This window comes from Artemia franciscana, chromosome 2 (assembly GCF_032884065.1).
Source record: "Artemia franciscana chromosome 2, ASM3288406v1, whole genome shotgun sequence".
NCBI lineage: Eukaryota > Metazoa > Arthropoda > Branchiopoda > Anostraca > Artemiidae > Artemia > Artemia franciscana.
Genome location: NC_088864.1, coordinates 33,443,511 through 33,464,716, shown reverse-complemented (window position 1 = coordinate 33,464,716; position 21,206 = coordinate 33,443,511). Strand labels below are relative to the sequence as shown.

The 21,206-nt window shown below is 35.2% G+C and overlaps 1 protein-coding gene across 1 annotated transcript in view; it reads left to right on the top strand.

Annotated features, from left to right (window-relative positions):
* Positions 1–21,206, top strand: part of LOC136040341 (uncharacterized) — a 70,731-nt gene that overhangs the window by 12,495 nt on the left and 37,030 nt on the right. The window contains exons 4-5 of the mRNA XM_065724582.1: positions 1,401–1,533; positions 7,992–8,154. Of these exons, the coding sequence (XP_065580654.1) occupies positions 1,401–1,533; positions 7,992–8,154 (296 nt within the window). The remainder of the gene's footprint in view (positions 1–1,400; positions 1,534–7,991; positions 8,155–21,206) is intronic.

Here is a 21,206-nt window from a genome sequence, read left to right as displayed (position 1 = left end):
AAATACTCCACGAACGACCTGCCAACCGTGACCTAAGAATATGCAAGCCCTGATCATTAAATTTTAAAGAGGAAAAACCAGCTTCTTGCTGGTTTCACTCTCTTTGGGAGAGTGAACTAGATTCACTCTCTTTGGGGGAGTTGGGGGAGGGGTTCAGTGATTTGGCGAGTTTGGTGCTTCTGGACGTGCTAGGACGATGAAAATTGATAGAAGCGTCAGGGAGCTGCACAATTTGACTTGATAAAGTCGTTTTCCCAGATTCGACTATCTGGGGGGGGGGGCTAAAGGGAGAGGAAAAATTAGAAAAAACTAGGCATTGATAACTTACGAGTGGGTGATCGGATCTTAATGAATTTTGATATTTAGAAGGATATCGTGACTCAGAGCTCTTATTTTGAATTCTGACCGGCATTAAGCCTCTTATTTTCCTTTTTAAATCAATCTATTGATTCATAGAATTTTGTTAGAGCTCATACCATATGATCTCTTGACTCTAAGCTCTTCTCGCCTTGTCACAAGTGCCATATGAGCTCTTAGCTCTTATTTACTAATAAAAACGTTCGGTAAAAATTAAAAATTCTAGTTGCCTTTTAAAGTAGCCGAAAAATTGGAGGGCAACTAGGCCTCCTCTCCCACCCTTTTTCAGAAAATCGTCTGATCAAAACTAAGAGAAATCCATTTAGCAAAAAAAAAAATTATACGCAAATTTCGTTTTAATTATTCATTTGCGAAGAACCAAAATAAAAACATGCATTAATTCAAAAACGTTCAGAAATTATATAAAAAACAAGTATTTTTAACTGAAAGCAAGGAGCGACATTAAAACTTAAAACGAACAGAAATTACTCCGTGTATGAAAGGGGCTGTTCCTCCCTCAACGTCCCGCTCTTTAGGCTAAAGTTATTTACTGTTTAATAAAGTAGAATTGAGATAAAGAGTAAAACTTTAGCGTAAAGAGCGGGACGTTGAGGGAGGAACAGCCCCTTTCATACACGGAGTAATTTCTGTTCGTTTTAAGTTTTAATGTCACTCCTTACTTTCAGTTAAAAAAAAACTTGTTTTTTTTATTTAATTTTATGTAAAAAAAAAGACTATCTGGATGTAGGCTACATAGATATAAAAAAAACTTGACTTTACACTTGCATCGTTTAGTATCAGCCAATTTCTGGTCGTCTCACATTTTAAGGTCACTCTTAAATTTTTTTTCCCTTTTTTGTAATCTGTATTTTATGAAAATTCATAAATGGAACAGACGTACATTAAGGTCTTAAGACTATCCTTTTCAAAGACTTTTGGGTTGTTAATGAATGCTATTGGAATAAAGATTACGCTGTTTCCTCCAATAGCCCTTTATCTATTTAGTCTTTCAATAGAATCTGATCTTTTTTCGTCTCTTTCAGCTTATCCAGAAGATGTTAAAATAGACATCGACAGAGATATAGCCTACCTACCTTACTCTAGTGGTACTACTGGTCTTCCAAAAGGAATAATGCATACACATCGATCAACTCTCTCACTTTTATTTTCATTCTCGTAGGTTTTACTTTCGTTTATTTTTTTTACAGCTAATAGTTAGCATTGCTTTGATAGTTGGGATGATTAGGATCATAATAGGGATGAACCGAAATGCTAACTGAAAAAGTGTCTCCCGGGGGTAGATGATTGATCATATGCAATTTGAAAGGTATATGAAAGGGAAGAAAATTTTTGAAAATTTTTGACTAAAAACAAGAATGATTATTGTGGAAGTGAGTTAATTATAGGAACGAATATGCTACCATTCGGCATTATGAACTTTGAAAAGGGAAATCTAAATAGATATCTTTTCTGTAATTCTAAATCGGGTGAATATTTCAGTATTCTTCACTTGATAATGTTTTGGCCGTCTTTAGGCTGAAATTGTTCCACTACATACTGGTAGAATAGGCCAATTTTATGTGTCCTAATTTCTTTTGTTTTCTAGAAATAGGACTAGAACTTTGAATCTCAATTTTGTTCTAGGTCTATTGGTTGAATATAATCACTCAGAAAAAAATACGTTAAAAACTTGAGGAATTTTAATAGTTTTCACTCTTTTATTGACTTATGCTATGGCTTGGAGTCAAACAATATGGCCCCATTACATTTGAAACCTTTTTTGTTTAGGCAACCAAGAAATTATACTGTATCTTTCCAGACAACAATCAAAAACGAGGTCTCTGCATACATAAATTTGCGGCTCAAATATATTAATAATAGAATTTTAACAATAATCAGTTCCACAATTTTTATTATTTAGGTTTGAAAATTTTTAATGTTGGAAATTTAAAAAGTAAATTTTGGCCAGGGCTGTATTTTCGGGGCTTCAGCCCTCAAGCTCATATGGTTTGCTACAAATTATTTTATGTACGAACAATTGAGCTATTTTACAACACATTTTATGCTTGTGCACGCACAAGAATTGAATTTAGATGAGTATTTAATATACTAACATCCATTTCTTATGCAAACTTATTTGCAAAATATACATATCTTTCTACAAAAGAGGAGATAAAGAGAAAAGGCTATTTGTAATTTTAGGCAAAACATCAACAAAAAAATTCGGCACAAACAAATTCGTTTTAATGGGGTAGAGATGATTTCTTATCAAAACTGTCAAAACAAACCAAGAATAGTTCTGCTGTGTGAAAATCATAGAAAAATATAGAATTTATAGTGAAGACCTTAACAATTTACGTTACCCCGAGCTCATACCCCTCCCTCTTTTTGAGCATGCCTGTGTTGAACGATAAAGTACAATCCAAGATATGGCAATGAAAAACAACATAAAACGGGATAAACGAAGATCTTTGTTTTCAAAATAAGTCCTGTCTGTCATATATATATATATATATATATATATATATATATATATATATATATATATATATATATATATATATATATATATATATATATATATATATATATATATATATATATATTAACTTGTTAGCTCTCATATAAAACCAAAAATTAAATTTAGGGACAACTTACTTTCGTTATTTTAATTGCCAAATAAGGCTTCAAATGTATTAGAAAGTCAGATTTACAGTCAAGCTTTAGTTACAACTGTTAAATTTAGTGCTTTATAGATCTGTCGTAAGATAGGATAATTGTGCCTCTGCAGCATATGCCCCTTCTATTTCTTCTTTCTTTATTTGTTTGTTTTTTTATTTTTTTTGTTTTTTTCTCCAGGGGTGATCGTATCGACCTAGTTTTCCTAGAATCTTGCAAGAGGGCTCATGCTAAAGAAAATGAAAAGTTCTAGTGCCCTTTTTAAGTGACCGAAAAATTGGAGGGCACGTAGGCCCCCTCCCATTCTCATTATTTTTCCATAGTCACCGAATCAAAATTCTGAGATAGCCATTTTATCCAGCGTAGTAAAAAAACCTTATAACTATGTCTTTGGGGACGACTTACTCCCCCACAGTCCCCGTGGGAGGGGCCACAAGTTACAAACTTTGACCAGTGCTTACATATAGTAATAGTTATTTGGAAGTGTACAGACGTTTTCAGGGGGATTTTTAGGTTATGGGGGAGGTTGATAAGGGGGGAATATGTTAGGGGAACTTCCCTTGGAGTAAATTGTCATGGGGGAAGAAAATTTTCATGAAGGGAGCGCAGGATTTTCTAGCATTATTTGAAAAAAAAATGAAATAATAAATATGAAAAAGTTTTTTCAACTGAAATTAAGGAGAAGCATTAAAACTTAAAACGAACAGAAATTATTACGCATATGATCGGCTCACCTCCTCCTAATATCTCTCTCTTTACGCTAAATTATTTTTAGTAATTTCAACTATTTATTCTACGGCTTTTGTGATTCAGGGGTCATTCTCAAGAAATTGGGAAAAATTTAAGCTTTTGTGTAAAGAGCGAGGTACTGACGAGGGGTGAACCCCTTCATATACGTAATAAGAACATGAAATACAGAAGTTCTTTACGTAAGCTAATTTGTAAGTTACTTATATCTTTTAGTAATAAAAACATTCGTAAAAAACTAAAAGTTCTAGTTGCCTTTTTAAGTAACCAAAAAATCGGAGGGCAGCTAGGCCCCCTCCCCTGCTCTTTTTATTCTCAAAATCATTTGAAAAAAAACTATGAGAAAGCCATTTATCCAAAAAAATAAATATGCAAATTTTGTTTAATTATTCATCTGCGGAGAGCCATAATCAAAACATGCATAATTAAATAATCAAAAACGTTCATAAATTAAATAAAACAACAAGTGTTTTTAACGGAAAGTAAGGAGCGACATTAAAACTTAAAACGAACAGAAATTATTTCGTATATGAAAGGGGCTGCTTCCTCATCAACGCCCCGCTCTTTACGCTAAAGTTTTTTACTGTTTTAAAAAAGTAGAGTTAAGAAAAAGAGTCAAACTTTAGCGTTAAGAGCGGGGCGTTGATGAGGAAGCATCCCATTTCATATACGAAGTAATTCTTGGTCGTTCTAAATTTTAATGTCACTCCTTACTTTCAGTTAAAAAACTTATTTTTTTTTTATTTAATAAGCAATAAGGATCTGGCACAAATCATTCTTATTTAATAACGAATGAATTTCAATTAAAAACTGGATAGATCGATCACAATATGAGGAATGCATTTTAGCTAAATCTCAGTCTGAATATTTTCTACTGTTAGGCACAATTTTCGCATATCCAATCTTCAGCTTTTCTTTAACATCTCTCAGAACCTGACTTCACAAAAACTCACAACAATGCAAGTTACTGAGGACCCACAGGACAAATTATAAGCTGATGATTTGTGATTGAAAACTAAATATTCGCGTTTATCAACATTTAAAAACAAACCAACTCCCCGAAACATCATAGAAATATGTTGCACAGATAATGCCAAAATAGACTTGTTTCGAGTTAAAACTAGTAGGTCGTCCGCGTCCGCAATATAAGACACATCAGATAAATTATAAACAATATGAAGGCTTGATTCCTGATGACACATTTTGAATGCAAGCATTAAATAGACAAGATGATAGTACTCCACCTTGTCGTACTGCAGATTGAACTGGTATATTACCGTAGTACCCTGTACCAGATTTTAAACGAAGAAATGAATTGCTATACCAAAATTTAAGAACATGTTTGACGGAAGGGTTCACTCCAAACTCTGACAAAGAGTGACACAATTGTGCCGGGCTATCGAAAGCTTTACTTACTACTATCGAAAGCTTTACTTACTATTTACTTACTATACGAAAGCTTTACTTACTACTATCGAAAGCTTTACTTACTATTTACTTACTATACGAAAGGTTACTACTTTCTTACTACTATCGAAAGCTTTAGACAAATCCAAAGCACAAATACGTAATTCATAACCTTTTGACTGGGCATCATAAAGAATTGAAGCTAAGATTCTATGCGCATGTTAGCACCCAATACGAGGTTGAAACCCAAATTAGTTTGAGTCTTTCACAGTTCGTTCAATAATATATGGAAGCAGAACATACTCAAAAATCTTACTAATATTACAATCGACAGGGAATGCGCCTAGATGAACTGCAATCACAAAGTTCTCTTCCACGTTTAAGAATAGAAGTTACCGTTCCGAAAAGGAAGGAATGAGGCACCATTGATAAACATAAACTGAACCGAAAAAGTACCTCGAGTTCAGTGACTATTGCCGGATAATCGCAACGTAAATGATGATCTCTAGTTCTATCAAGATTACTGGATTTAGACTTAAGTTTAAGCAAGCAATTGACAATACTTTTAGTTTATACAGCAAAAACATGACGTAGTAGAACTTTGCGTGGAAAAATTTAGAAACTAAGCACTAAAAATTATAACGAACACTACTCAGTTTCACAGAAAATATTTTTATAATACCTAAGCCAAGACGAATCTGGAATAAAAATCCCATTGTTCTCTACGTTTAGGGAACTCAGCACCATTAAATTGAACCAAACGAAAATACCGTCTAAACTCTGCTTTTGTCTTACTTCATATATCAAACACTTGGCCTCGCAAGGGCCGCCAACGCGCAATCCAGATTCGAAGCTAAAGTTTAGCACAATTTTTGACGGTTTTAAGACCCGGGTCTTCTTTTCAAATTGGGCTTCGAGTTTTAAATTTAACCCTGACAAGGGGGACAGCCACATTTTCAGCTTCTCTTATTCGCTCAACTAAGTAAAAGTAATAAACATTCAGTTCTGCTCGGGCTTGTGGCGGAAAAACACTCGTTTTTTAGAAAAATTAGAAAAAATGTGGTATTTTTAACTTACGAACGAGTCATCGGATCTTCATGAAATTTGATGTTTAGAAGGATACCGTGTCTCAGAACTCTTATTTTAAATCCCGACCGAATCCGGTCACATTGGAAGGAGCTGGAGGGGAAAACCTAAAATCTTGGAAAACACTTAGAGTGGAGGGATCGAATGAAACTTGGTGGGGAAAATAAGCACAAGTCCTAGATACGTGATTGATATAACTGGAACGGATCTGCTCTCTTTGGGGGAGTTAGGGGGATTCAGTGTTTTAGTGAGTTCGGTGCTTCTGGACGTGCTGGCACGATGAAAATTGGTAGGCATGTCAGGGACCTGCACAAATTGACTTGATAAAGTCGCTTTCCCTGATTCGACCATCTGAGGAGCCAGAAGGGAGAGAAAATATTAGAAAAAACGAGGTATTTTTAACTTACGAGTGTGTGAACGGATATTAACGAATTTCGATATTTAGAAGGAATATTACAAAATATGTAATATTCCAAAAACAATATCCACAGTGTTGGATATTAATAGACAAGAGGATGGTGATGATAAGGAATTAAAAACACTAGTTGCAAATTTTGTAGTAGAAATAGAATTTGGAAGCAGAGTAGCTAAAGGGAAAGAGTCGTAAAAAAGAGAAAAAAACGGATAATAAAAGGCAATGAAAAAAGGGCGACTCTTGCTGCCCTTGAAAAGCTACCAAGATAACAGGAGAATTCCTCCAGGCGAATACTCAGAATAAACAGGTTAAACACGTATGTGGTAATCTTATAAAATTTGGCAAAATTCCCTTAGAAAATAAAGACCTTGTAGTAAGAGTGCCTCTTATTGCCCTTGGAAAATTGCCAAGTACCAGGGGCTACCTCATCCAGAAGATGGTTTAGAATAAATGAATAGACACGTTAGTAATAACCATTACCGAATTAGATCAAGCCGTTAGCCAAGATATGGGCCAAGTGAGAGTGCGTTGCCCCCATGTTCTTAGGGAAAGGCTTTGTCCTATGGTTGGTCTGCAACATGGATGATGGTATTTACTTTCGATTTTTCATCTTTTTCTTTAGCCTCACATTTTCTCTCTTTCGTTCTCATAAGTTTTTCTCCTAAGTCAGTGTCTTTTTATTAAATTCTTTTCTTCCCAATTTCCATGTTGAAAATCCTTGTAGGCTAATTTTCTTTTTCTTTAAGAAAACCGAATAGCTGTTTTATCTGAGTAGTTCTGTAACTTGAGAAAGGAAGCGCTTAGCAGTTGTTTATTAAAGAGTTTGAACACTTAGCTAGCCAGGACAGTAGTTAAAGCTAAGAGATATTAATCTAAATTTAAACTGAGTTAAACATATCGAACATATTAGAACCAAAACTGAAGACTGTCTGCCTGTCTAATTTTGGACATTTGAAGCTACTAAAGTTTTTTTTTCACTTCATACAGCACTTCACCCTTGTGCTATTGGGTCCCCAATCAGTCCAGACATGCAAATTCCTACCCGCACATCACCCTCCCCTATAACCCTCTATTCCACTCCCCCGGTGAAAACTATTTAAAAACATAATTTTCAACCATGAAATTTACTATTTGGACAGCTGCTCATCTTCAGTGCTACACACCACACAACTCTCTACCACATAAATCTAAACCTGTATAACCTTCCATCATACTGCTTCTCACAACAAAGCTTACCACAAAACTCATAACCTGACAATGTTCTCAAGAGGCACTTTCAATGTTTGTGTCATTTTAATAGGAGGATGCAACCAAATCCAGGATTTGTCTACTTCTGTGCTACCAGCATGTTTCATTCGTCAGGTTTTGTCTATGCAATCAGCGGGATGCATACAATGCACACAGTGCTCTTTCTTCCAAGATATGACGAAGATGACTTTCTTCAGACAATCTCAAAGTGGAAGGCAAGTCTAACTGGTGTTTTTATTTTCTTTTAAAAATATTTACTTCTAATCGAATGAATTTTTAATGTTACTATGTAAAAAAAAATTGAAGGTAATCAAACCATTTGCAGTAATTAACAGTTTTCCTCAAAACCAATAATTATTATGATAAACCATGCTATATTATAAAATATAAATCCAAGCTAATAAAAGCAAGTTATCTAGATAAATGAATTAAGTTAAAAATTACTCAAAATTATGAACATGATTTAAAAAAAAGGAAAATACCAAGTGGTTTTAGAAAAGCTTAAATTAAAACCCTTTATGAGAAAGATGATAAGCGAGATTGTGGTAACTATAAAGGCAAAAGCTTTGTTTCTGCAGGAAGGAAATTACTTAGCGTGATGATATTTATTCTATGAATATGCGAATTAGATGGACATTTCAGAGAAGAGCAGTGTGAGTTTGAGAAGAGGGGAGGATGCGTCGAGCCAATTTTGGACTCTTAGATTAAGAACCGGGAAATTTCAGAATAAAGGCACTCCTTTAGTCCTCCGTTTCAAAGATAATGAGCAGCCATTTGTTTCAGCCAATAAAAGAGTTTTGTTGAAGGTCATTAACTTGTAAGGTATACCAGATAAGTATATTAAATTAATTATGGGTATGTCCCTGAGCAATACTGCTGCGTTTAAAGTTGGAAGTGAGTTTAGTTACTGGCTTTGTGTTATATAAGCAGTTAAACAGGATTGTGTCCTGTTTCTGTTAGATGGATTATATTGATGGGATTTTTCCTATGAAATGTGACAAAGGCTATGGGAGAGCATGGGATGAAATGGCCATGTACTTGTAAGGTATACAAGACAAGCATATGATATTAATTCGAAGGAATGTCCCGGATCAATATTGCTGCGTTTAAAGTAGGAAGTAAGAATAGTTGTGGGTTTGGTGTTAAATAAGTAGTTAAGTAAAGCTGTGTCCTATTAATGTTATATGGATTATTTTGATAGGATTTTTCCTAAAAACATGGCAAAGGCTATGGGAGAGGATATAATGAAGTGGGAAGGTAAATCTCTCTAAGACTAAGATTGTAAAGATGATTTATGCATCCTAGACAAAAATATTTGCAAAATGAATTAATTTTGGAGATCCTGAGAGTTCAAAGTGTAAGAATAGGCTTGAAAGTTAATGTTAAGAAGACTTTAATTTGAAATGGGAATGACTAAGGCTGTAGAGTGGATGTCGGGTAACGAATAGATAGATCAAGGAGAGAGCTTCACTTGCCTAAATAATATCATGGCTAAAACTGTTGGATGCAGGAAAGGTATAATAACCGGAATAACTAAGGATAGGGAGTTCTTTTCACACTTGGAAGTTCGGAAGAATCTTTGGATAAGCCTGTGAACCAGCACTAGGGTATTGGACACTAAGTAATGACAGTGGCTGTGGACAGGCAGAAGATTGTTTGCTAAGCTTTTTTTGCTGGAATTTTGATCAGTCGTTGGTACCTATTTAACTAACCATATTTACACTAAGCTCTACGATGATGGTGGGGCTATCTCACTTTAACCGTCTATCATTGAACAAAGGTTTTGATGACTGAGAGATGATTTGCCGAAAAAGAATGACAGATCACGCAAAAGTTGTTCTTTTGACATCCATCCATGGCCAAACAAAAGTCACGTAATTCTTTAATGGGCTGGGATGGGTTAATAAGGAAGGATTTAAAGGGAATTGGACTTATTGGGAGAGGGTAAAGAGCAAAGTTTTGCATAAATTTGGATAGGAGATGAGCTTACACTGATGTGTTGGTGTCAGGCAGATTGGTGTTGCAAGAATTTTTTCGTAGTTTTAGCAAAGAAATAAGCCTTTAGTCCCAGCTTATCAATTTTTTTAAATACCACTTCTACTAACAACTCACCACAGCACCAAGCCAACTGAGGTCAACATAGCTACACACGCTCCTCTTCCATCACAATCTATTCATTATGCAATGTTTCAGGAAGTTTCATTCATTCACTTGTTGAATCTTGATTTTTTCTTTGTGCAACTGATTTTATTCATGAAGCTTTCTGCCTGCTGATTTTTGTTCTTGGAACCCGTTACGTGCTGATTATTGTTGAAGACACAAGTTGTAGTTCTTGAAACTTGTACATTACTTTTTCTCCTCGTTAGACTGATTTGTTCATGGAACTTGTTTTGTGCTAATTTTTGTTCATGGAACTTGTTGCGTGCTAATTTTTTTGTTCGTGAAACTTATTGCAATATGATTTTTATCTTCGTAAAACATTCACTTAAAATTGTTCATCTATCAAAAGTGCAATTTAAAAGTGCATCTATCCCCTCCCCACTGAGATATAGCGTCTTTCCCCAAATGCATTCAATCAAAAAATTTTTGTTAGACATTTCGTTTTAGGTATCAGTGATAAGATAACCAAAACTTTGGGGTCATCATAGCCCTCACCTGAGCCCGGGGGCCTGGGGAAGGGTTGTAGTTTAAGCCTCTGGGGCATACTAAATTTTTATTGAAGAGGTAAAATTTGGAGGGGACTCCAATGAATAGAATTGAAAGTGCTAGTTACTTTTTGAGAGTCTAAAGTGAGCTTATGGCAAGTAGCCAACCCTACAAACGTTCTTTTCCCCAAATGCGTCAAATCAAATTTCTGAAATTATCATTTTGTCGAAAATAGACCAAAGATTGTTTTGGGGCTTATACCCCCCCTCTGAACCCTAGGGCGAGTTTTGTAAATTATGCCCCTGGGGCATATCAAGTTTTATATGGAAGAAATGGTCATAGAGCATTTGGAGGGGGCTCATTCTATTAGAAATTGAGAGTTCTAGCTCTTTCTCCAAAATTCTAAATAGTCCAGTGGCACCCAGCCCCACTGCCCTCTTTACTCAAAATCCACCCGAGCGAATTTTTTCGATAGCCATTTTGTTAAAATAAGTCAACAGATCAGATAACAAAACCTCGGGACAAGAGAGTTCAAAATAAGTGTTTTAGGCTACGCCCTGGCGGCATATAAAGTCTTATGCGAGAATTTTAAGAATATTTCAAAGATCAGATAAGCTTTACACCCACCTCAACTCAAAAAACTTATTAACAACATTTTATTCCTTAGTTTAAGCTTAATTGACCTGATCCACGGCCTTCCTGCACGGGACAACCCCCCCCCCCCCCAAAAAAAAAGAAGATTTTATAAACATACTTTATTTCCAAAATTTTGAAACTCATCCCCTGGCCTTCCATGGCTTACCCCCTCCTTCTCAGAAAAACACTTAACGATATTTTATTCACTACAAATAAGAGTTTGGCTACTTCCCGTTTCCCTAACGGTAAAAGCATAAGACCTACTGTGTATTTGGCACATTACTAGAACGAATACATTACATGTGTTTTTTTTTGTACTTATATGAGAATAAAATAGAAATTGTAGCGAAATTGGTCTGGTATTTACTAATAGGCCCACTAGGCTCTGCAGTTTTCCCTTTCCTTGAAGTAATGGAGACCTCCCCAAAAATCTTGCAAAAACAGAGCGGCAAAAATGCATGGGTCTCAAAGCAAAAGGCGCCAAACCTTTGAATCCGGACCCGAGTTAAACCAAATCTTGAGCTGCTGAGCTTTCAGCAGTTTATATTATTATGTGTCAAATATTCAGTTTAATTTACCATACCATAGCAAAATATTTTTGTTCGTTTTATAATTGATTTGTACATTCGATTTAAACTTTCCTCGATTTAAGATTCACTTATTCATTTATATTACTATCTTTTGTATATTTAATAGTAATTTCTTATTGTTTTGAGTTTGAATTGACTTTTCTATTTCTTCGGATCTTGTGTTTAATATGACCTTTACTTTTTATGGCACTTGGCATTAACCAAGTGACATATAGCAATCGCAAATTCTGTCGGTCTGTCTGTCGGTCCCGGTTTTGCTAGCTTATGCACTTCCAGGTAAGTTAGGACAATGAAATTTGCCGGGCGTATCAGGAACCGGACCAAATTAAATTAAAAATAGTCATTTTCCTGATTTGATCATCTGGGGGGGGGGGGGTGCCGGTTATTCGGAAAAAATTGAAAGGTTATTCGTTATTCGGAAGGTTATTCGGAAAGGTGAATTCGGAAGGTTATTCGGAAAGGTGAGTTTACTTCTGAAAAATTAGAAAAGATGAGGTATTTTTAACTTACGAACGGGTAATCGGATCTCAATGAAATTTGATTTTTAGAAGGATATCGTGTCTCAAAGCTTTTATTTTAAATCCCGACCGGATCTGGTGACATTGGGGGGAGTTTGGGGGGAACCTAAAATCGTGGAAAACGCTTAGAGTGAAGGGAAGGGATGAAACTTGCTGGGAAAAATAAGCAGGAGTCTTAGATATGTAATCGACATAATTGGAACGAATCCGCTCTATTTGGGGGAATTGGAAGGGGGGAGGTTTAATTCCAAAAAATTAGAAAAAATGATTTATTTTTAACTTGCGAAGGAAAGATCGGATCTTCATGAAACTTCATATTTAGAAGGACCTTGTAACTCAGATCTCTAATTTTAAATTTCAACCGGATCCAGTGTCATCGGGGAAGGGGGAGGGGAATCTTAGAAAATACTTGAAGCAGAGAGATCAGGATGAAACTGGATGGGAAGAATAAAAGCTAGTCTAAGATATGTGACTGATATAACCGGACCAGAACTGCTCTCTTTGGTGGAGTGAGGGAGGGGGGTAATTTGGAAAAATGAGGTATTTGTAACTTACGAATGGGTGATCAGATCTTAATGAAATTTGATATTTAGAAGGATCTTGTGCTTTAAATCTCATATTTTAATTTTAATGTCAGACCAGATCCTGACATTGGGGGGAGTTTGAGGGGGAAACCAGAATTCTTGGAAAACGTGAAAATTGGGGTATTTTTATCTTACGAATAGGTGATCGGATCTTACTGAAACTTGATATATAGAAGAATCTTATGTCTCAGATGCTTCATTTCAACTCGAATCAGATCTGGGGACGTAAGGGGTTGGAGGAGGGAAACAGAAATCTTGGAAAACGCTTGGAGTGGAGAAATTGGGATGAAACTTGATGGGAAGAATAAGCACAAGTTCTAGATACGTGATTGACATAATTGGAACGGATCAGCTCTCTTTTGAGGAGTGGGAGGGGGGTTAATTCGGAAAAATTAGAAATATTGAGGTATTTTTAACTTAAGAACGAGTGACCGAATCTTAATGAAGTTTGATATTTAGAAGGAATTGATATATCAGAGCTCTTATTTCAAATCCTGACTAGATCTATTGACATTGGAGGGAGTTGGAGGGGAAGTCGGAAATCTTGGAAAACACTTAGAGTGGAGTAATCGGGATGAAGCCTGGTGGATAGAATAAGCAAATTTCGTGAATATGTCATTGACGTAACCGTACTAGATTCGCTCTCTTTGCGGGAGTTGGGGGGAGGGGTTCATTGCTGTGGCGCGTTTGGTGCTTCTGGACGTGCTAGGACGATGAAAATTGGTAGGCGCGTCAGGGAGCTGCACAAATTGACTTTATAAAGTCGTTTTCCCATATTCGACCATCTGGGGGGCTAAAGGGAGAGGGAAAACTAGAAAAAATTAGGTATTTATAACTTACGAGTGGGTGATCGGATCTAAATGAATTTTGATATTTAGAACGACATCATGACTCAGAGCTCTTATTTTATATCCCGACCGGCATTAAGCCTCTGATTTTCCTTTTAAATCAATCTATTGATTCTTAGAATTTTGTTAGAGCTCATACCATATGAGCTCTTGGCTCTTAGCTCTTCAGGCCCCGTCACAAGTGCCATATGAGCTCTTAGCTCTTGTTTTTAAAAAAATATGCTCTATCAGAAAGTTTTTTAATTAATGAAAAGAAAATGGTTGATCAAGATTAAGATAGCGTAAAAATAATAAACGGTCAGATCAGAAATATTCCCGCAGCTTTGCACGAGCAGTACCCAAAAGTATTTTACGTGCACTGGGGTGCAAACACTCTCAATCTAATCATTCATTTCGTCTGTTCGATTCTAGCTTTTAAAAATGCTTCGTGACTTTTTCACAAGTGCACAACTCGCACGGTGCTTTGCAGCTTAAAATAATGAATCTTAAAGGAAAAAGTAAAGAACTCCTACCGAATTCATGGAAACATAACCTGATTGGACTCTTTGAAGCACAATAGGTCCAGTGGTAGTTTTTGGTTCTGTCTTTTTTAGAGTCTATTAATCTATTTGTGTTGCGAGAGCAACCATTTGGTTTTGTCCTGTTTATTTTTTTATTTTATTTTTTTTTCTATGCTGCCGATCCCAGCTTATTCCTAGAAACTGGTAAGGGTCTAATCTTTGAAGTTTTTACGGAAAGTTCGGACCCCAGGCCGGATTGATGAATATAACTTTACATTTTGGAAAGCTCCGCAGAACTCTTGCTTGGGGCCAAAAACGATGGCTTTTGTTCGTCCACGAGCCAGAGCCTATGGTGGGCGAAATGAAGTGGAGTTACATAGCCTATGTCAGAGAGGAGTATCTGAAGTTGTGCAGACAAGCTTTCGTTTCGTCAAAACATATTCCTGCTTTCGAGTGGAAAGCTCCGTTCTAGCAGGCATGCAGGCAGGCACTACTTTCAAATTGAAGATGGAATAAAATCTATGAGTGTTAAATATATTCGGCAGTTACCCGGCTCGACAGCCAATATATCTTCTTTGAGTGATAAATAAAAAATTTACAGAAGCAAAAATGTGGTATTTTTCCACGGGTCCAAAAGTGCTGCCATCTATTGTTTCTATCCATTTCTGTTCGTGATTTCAGCTGAGTTTATCATTCGGTTTTTCGGACGTGGGATTGCGGTAGAGAAATGGTATCAAATGTGCCTAATAAACTTTAAACGTTCTCTCATTGCTAGAGAAATTGGAGCTTATCTTTTGCTCCTTTCTAAGTGGAGACGTTAGAAAGTTGGCCTACGGCAAAAAAAAAATCAACTTTTGAACTTAGACAGATAGAAATTTTTTCGACAGCAATCGATAGCTCTTGATGAGCTGATCAAAGTGTATTACATCCGTTTTTTGATACAAAAATTCCTTCATGAGGTATACCAGTTTGAAAGTTTGAAGGGGTGGACAAATTGAGCAGTAAGGTACACACTGAAACGAAATTTAGGCCGATACAAACTGTGAGACATATAGAGAACTTGTAAGCAACAGTTGGCTGTTAGGTAATAATCACATTAGGCAATGAGGGTTAGCAACTTTTGCTAGTTGGTGTATCTATTATTTGTTTCCAGTGTATTTGATGGTAAAACCAATTTGGTTCTAGTGGTAAGATATGTGGGGGGGCTTGTTAGTAATAATATGCTGTTAGGCTACAGTCAACTTCAGCGATGAGGGCTTTGCAACTATGCTAGTTGGTGTATTCATTTATTTGTTTCCGGTGAATTTGATGCCTATCACGAGAGAGGGACTTATAAGTAAAAATTGGTTCACTTTGGGCGGGAAACGGCTGTTAGCTCATAATCATCTTGGGCAATGAGGGGTTTGTCGCTTTTGCTGGTTGGTTTATCTATTATTTGTTTCTGGTGTATTTGATGGTTAAACCAGTTTGGTTCTAGTGGTAAGACATGTGGGGGACTATAATCGGCTGTTGGGATACAATCATTCTCAGCGATGATGGGTTTGCAACTTTTGCTAGTTGGTGTACCCATTTATTTGTTTCCGGTGAACTTGATGTCTATCACGGGGGAGGGACTTGTAAGTAAGAATCTGTTCACTTTGGGCTATAAATTTATGCAAATTGGTGCACAATGTACTCGATCTCTTTAAATCTGACAGAATTAAGTGTTTACGCAACGGGTACAAACGATAACGTAAAACAATAAGGTGGCTTCGCAATAATTAGTGTCACATATGGTATTTTAATCCTAAAAAGTTAAGGTTAGATTTTTAATACCAACTAGATTATATAAGATATTGTTCCAAGTTTTCATCTGTTATGATGTGTGTGATTGAAAAGCATAAAGTTCAACTGGCTGCAAAGTCAATTTAGTCCCATCTTTCGATATTATTTTGTAGTTGTTGTTTTTTCAACGCTGAAAAATAGCCTTTTGTCGTGTAATAACTGATTGAGTTCTTGTTAGAACATACCGTTTTAAGAACTTCAATAGGCCGACAACTTCATTATTTAACCGATAGTGAAGAAACAAGCACAAACGAGAATGTAAAACAGTGAGATTTTTTCGTAATAATTAATAGAATGTCATCTATGGTATTTGATGCTGAAAAGTTAGGGATAGCTTTATAATACCAACTAGATTATATAAGATACTGTTCCCAGTTTTCATCTGTCACGATGTCTAAGATTGAAAAAGATAAAGTTCAACTGGCTGCAAATTCGATTTAGTTCCTTCTTTCGATTCTATTTTGTTGTTGTTTTTTCAACGCTGAGGAATAGCCTTTGATCATGCGATTATTGATCGATAGCTAAGAAACAAAACCAAAGTGTTACTCTCGCAACACTTTAGCAGGCGAAGCTGGACAAAGGTTGCCGCAACACTTCACGTTGCCCGGGCAACGTAGGTCTAATTGAGTTTCGATCGAAACTCTTGAAAGGAGAATAGCAATGAAGAAATGTCTGCAAAGACGTTTTAGTCGCTACGCCCGCCGCTTAGAGTATGGATATAGTGACAATATCTGCCAATATATAGGCAAATTGGACTATATATAAATAATTTGCCTTCGTCAGTTATAATTGACCATTATTCTTGCACTTGATGCCCATTTAATTGGACAATCTGTCTTGGCTTTTTCTACATTTGGTCATGACTTGACTTTTCCCAAAACTACTCCCTTTTCAATTCAAAAATCAACGGACTGAATCAACGGATGTGAATGAACCAATAACAGTTTGAAGTGTGTCTCCATGTTACAAAAGAACTTTTCCGCCAGGACGCTTCCCTTGTGTAATGCTCTTTAGTCAGTCAAAAATGACTTTGTTGCCACTTACAGACATGTAAATACTGTACTTTTGTAAGCAACATTAACTCGGTAAAATACTGCGAATACTTTTCCTTCTATTTTCTACGGACCTTTGTGTCTTACCAATGTTTTAGGGCTTGAGACGTTTCATCCAAGGCCAAGAGGTGGAAGGTGTCTCTATCCAAGCGGTCTTTATCTGCTTGCTCACTATAGAGCCTCTCTATATATTCTTTTTCTTGATTGCTTGACATCGCAGTTTTGAACTTCAGGAGAACGTTTTGTCACATATCAGTGTCTTTGTCTCTTCTAAGATAGTTACTATTGACCCCAAGACCATGAAACTGAAGTTGTTGCTTGAGTGATACGGTGATATTTCAACCGAATAGAAACTGTTTAAAGCAAGAGGTTAAGCTTTAGCACAAAAAATAGGAAACATATTTTATCAAAGAAGGTCCGTGCTTTGTCTTCTCTTCAGGAATTTGACTCTTTGTTTTCTTCAAATATTTCTCTTCTTTTAACTGTTCTTACGACGTTGCCCCACTTGCCATCCATAAGAACATTGATTTCTGCTCTTGAAAGGTAATGAAAATCTTTGAAGGGAAGAAAAATTATCGAAAATGAAAGAGTGTATTATGAAAATTCATTTAAAATTCTGACTCTCCCCAAAAAACTTATTCCCCGATAAAATTGGAAAAAATAAAAGCTACCACATCCTGAGGTATTAATTTGTTTTAGTTAGAGGACCGGAAGATGTTGCTGATACGTAAAGTGATCATTTTGCTATGTTGGTCAATCAATTGTTTCAGCAGGAATATATTTGTCTCTTTGCAGGTCGCATAAACAGTATTTACCCCCCAATGACTGTACGGACATATTTTTGGCCTCTGTTAGTTTTGCAGAATTCCAAAAGATCATCAAAAATATAAAACATGGTAATTCAATGGGATATGGTGAACTATCAACAAATTTGTTAAAGAGCTTTTTCAGAGTTATTTTTGAACCACTTATCCACATTTTCAATTTGAGTATCAGTTCAGGTATATTTCCTAGCAGATGAAAAATTGCCCGAGTAACTCCGCTATATAAACAAGGTGATAAATCTGATGTAAGTAATTATCGTCCAATTGAAATTTTTTCGCCATTACCTAAAGTGTTTGAAAAATGTTAAAAGAAGGGATTTCTAGCTATTTGGGGGTCCAACCCGTGATTATATATATATATATATATATATATATATATATATATATATATATATATATATATATATATATATATATATATATATATATATATATATATATATATATATATATATATATGTATATATATATATGTATATATATATATATATATATATATATATATATATATATATATATATATATATATATATATATATATATATATATATATATATATATTGCAAATTTATAACATTCTTCACTGTCCCATTGTCTGTACATATAAATAGACGGTCAGGTTTACCGACTCTTGAACATGCAACATATAATTGTCCATGGGAAAAACAATCCGTGTTCAGATCTATACCTCATTATTCTAATGATTGCCCTTGAGTTCTGTTGATGGTGATTGTTAATCAAACATTCCCTGTGTCCCCATTGTCATTTATATATCCTCCCTGTGCCCCCCGGCGTTCCCGCTGCAGTTGTATCCCTGTGTCCCAGTCGTCATTTATAGTCGACAAACATGACGTCAGTCAACACACACGTCCCAGTCGTCATTTGTGTCCCGGTGTCCCAGTCTGTAATTTCTCTTTGAGTGTCCCGGTCATCATTTATATTCCCTGTGTCGCGGTCTGTATATACATTCGTTTTTTAATTGGTAGGCTATATGATGAAATAAATTTTTATTTTTTCCTTTTTTTCTTTTTATTTTTTTGGTTTTTGCCATTTTTTTAGCTTTTTAGTTTTTTTCCCTTTTTCTTTTTAGTTTTTTTTTAGTTTTTTTTTCTCCTTTATTTTTCAGTTTTTTTCCTTTTTTAGTTTTTTTCTTTTTCAGTTTTTTTTTTTTAGTTTTTTTATTAGTTTTTTTGTAGTTTTCACCTTTTTTTGTTTTTTTAAGTTTTTTTCTTTTTTAGTTTTTTACCTTTTTTTAGTTTTTTTTAGTTTTTTTGCTTTTTTAGTTTTTTTAGTATTTTCTTTTAGTTTTTTTTTGTAGTTTTTACCTTTTTTAGTTTTTTTCTTCTTTTGTATTAATGCTAAGGCCAAGGTTTGAACCTGGAGCCTCTAGGACCTAGAACCTGGAACATAACGCTTTACCAGCTCAGCTACTTCGGCTGGAATACATTTACCTTTTTTAGTTTTTATTGTTTTTTAGTTTTCTTTTTCTTTTTTCTTTTCAGTTTTTTTCCTTTTTTTAGTTTTTTTTCTCAGTTTCTTTTTTTTTTTAGTTTTCTTATTAGATTAGCCACGTAATTCTAAGCGCAGATAATACAGCTATTACAGTTAAAGCAAGGAATTCATCGATATTGTTCAAAGATTTGACTATAAGTGTTACCTCACCTAATCGATGGTATGTTTCCAATAATCTACTACCGAATTTTACAAAAACTAAATTTATGATTTTTGGTTGTCTAAAACGTGCCACTCGAGAGATTTCTTGTCAGGAGCTTCAGGTTCGTGATCAAAAATTTGTAGGGTCTAATTGTCTCATTATTTAGGAGTTTTTCTTGATCCCCTGTTGTCCTTTCATAATGATATTGAGTATTTAAGATTAAATATTTTCAAAACATTGGGTCGATGTATCGTATGAGGAATATTTTTCCATTTACCATATTAGAAATAATTTAGCACTCTCAGTTGTATGTCTTAATTCCTTTTTGAAGCATATAGAACCCCTAGAGTTACTACGAAATAGGGCAATAAGAATACTTGGAAATCTTTTACATCGACCTTCAAAACTTGAAAATGTTTCGGAAACTAAAACATAATTCCTTTTCTTAAATTTGTTAGATTTAAAACATATAAAAGTATTATTTTTTTATTTAAGAATTAACGACGCTTCTTGACTACTATGGTTCCTTCGTCGGCCCTGCAGTGCATTCCTGCAGCATGATTCGATATCTGGGTCCCGTATTACCAAGCTAAGATTAAATCCACTGCGCCACCACAGGACCTATAAAAGTATGAAATATTTCCATATGGCATTTTAAAATCCAAAATTCTAAAACCTATTTTTATGATAAATCTCTTTTAATTTTAATTCCTCGTTCGGATTGTCGGAGGTCTGGGATGTGCCGATTTTTTTTTGTAAGTTCTGAAATGTTAAGGTTTTCGATTAGAAACCAAATACCCTTCATTGCAAACAATTATAAGCTGAATGACAAAATTCTGTTTGATCCATCCCAAAAATCTCTAAATTTAAAAAAGCATATATTAAAGATTGTTTGCTAAAATTTTGATTATTCACCATTGATGATGGAAAATAAAATTATTTGATCTTCTTCTTTGTGAGTTTTGTTTTTGTGTTCCTGTGTTGGGGATGGCCTCCCACGCCTCTCCTGGCCAATATTTATTTGTTTACTTATCCTTGTTACTTCTCTTTTGTGTGTTTTTTCTATTGTGTTTGTTTATTGCCGTGTTAAATTTTGGAATTATTATTATGATGAGATGTAGATGTTTTTTCTAAGTTTTTGCACTGTCCCAGCCTTAGAAGCTCTGCTCTCTGTCGGGACATAATAGTGTTTTTGTATATTTTAGGTTCAATAAAGAATAGGTGAAGTTGAAGTTGAAGTAATGAGAAGAGATGGGAAGAAAAATTGCTGGTAGTGCATATCAATACTTACATATAATACAGTATGCAAAGCAAACATTTGCTTGTTCGTAATTGGTGGACTAAAGAGGTACAAAGTTAGAAGCCCTGGCTCAACCTTATATGAAACCGTTGGACATACTTCATGGAACGATATTCTTTTGACGACTCCCTTGCTTCGAAGGAAAATCCTGGCTACAGCCCTGCTTGTAGCAGAAATAGTATTATTGAACTCAAGATGTTTCTTTCTGTGTGATTCATGTGTTCAAACATAATACCACAGCAAGCGATTATATCCTAATCAAACTCCAGCAATGTACTGAAGAATTTCCAG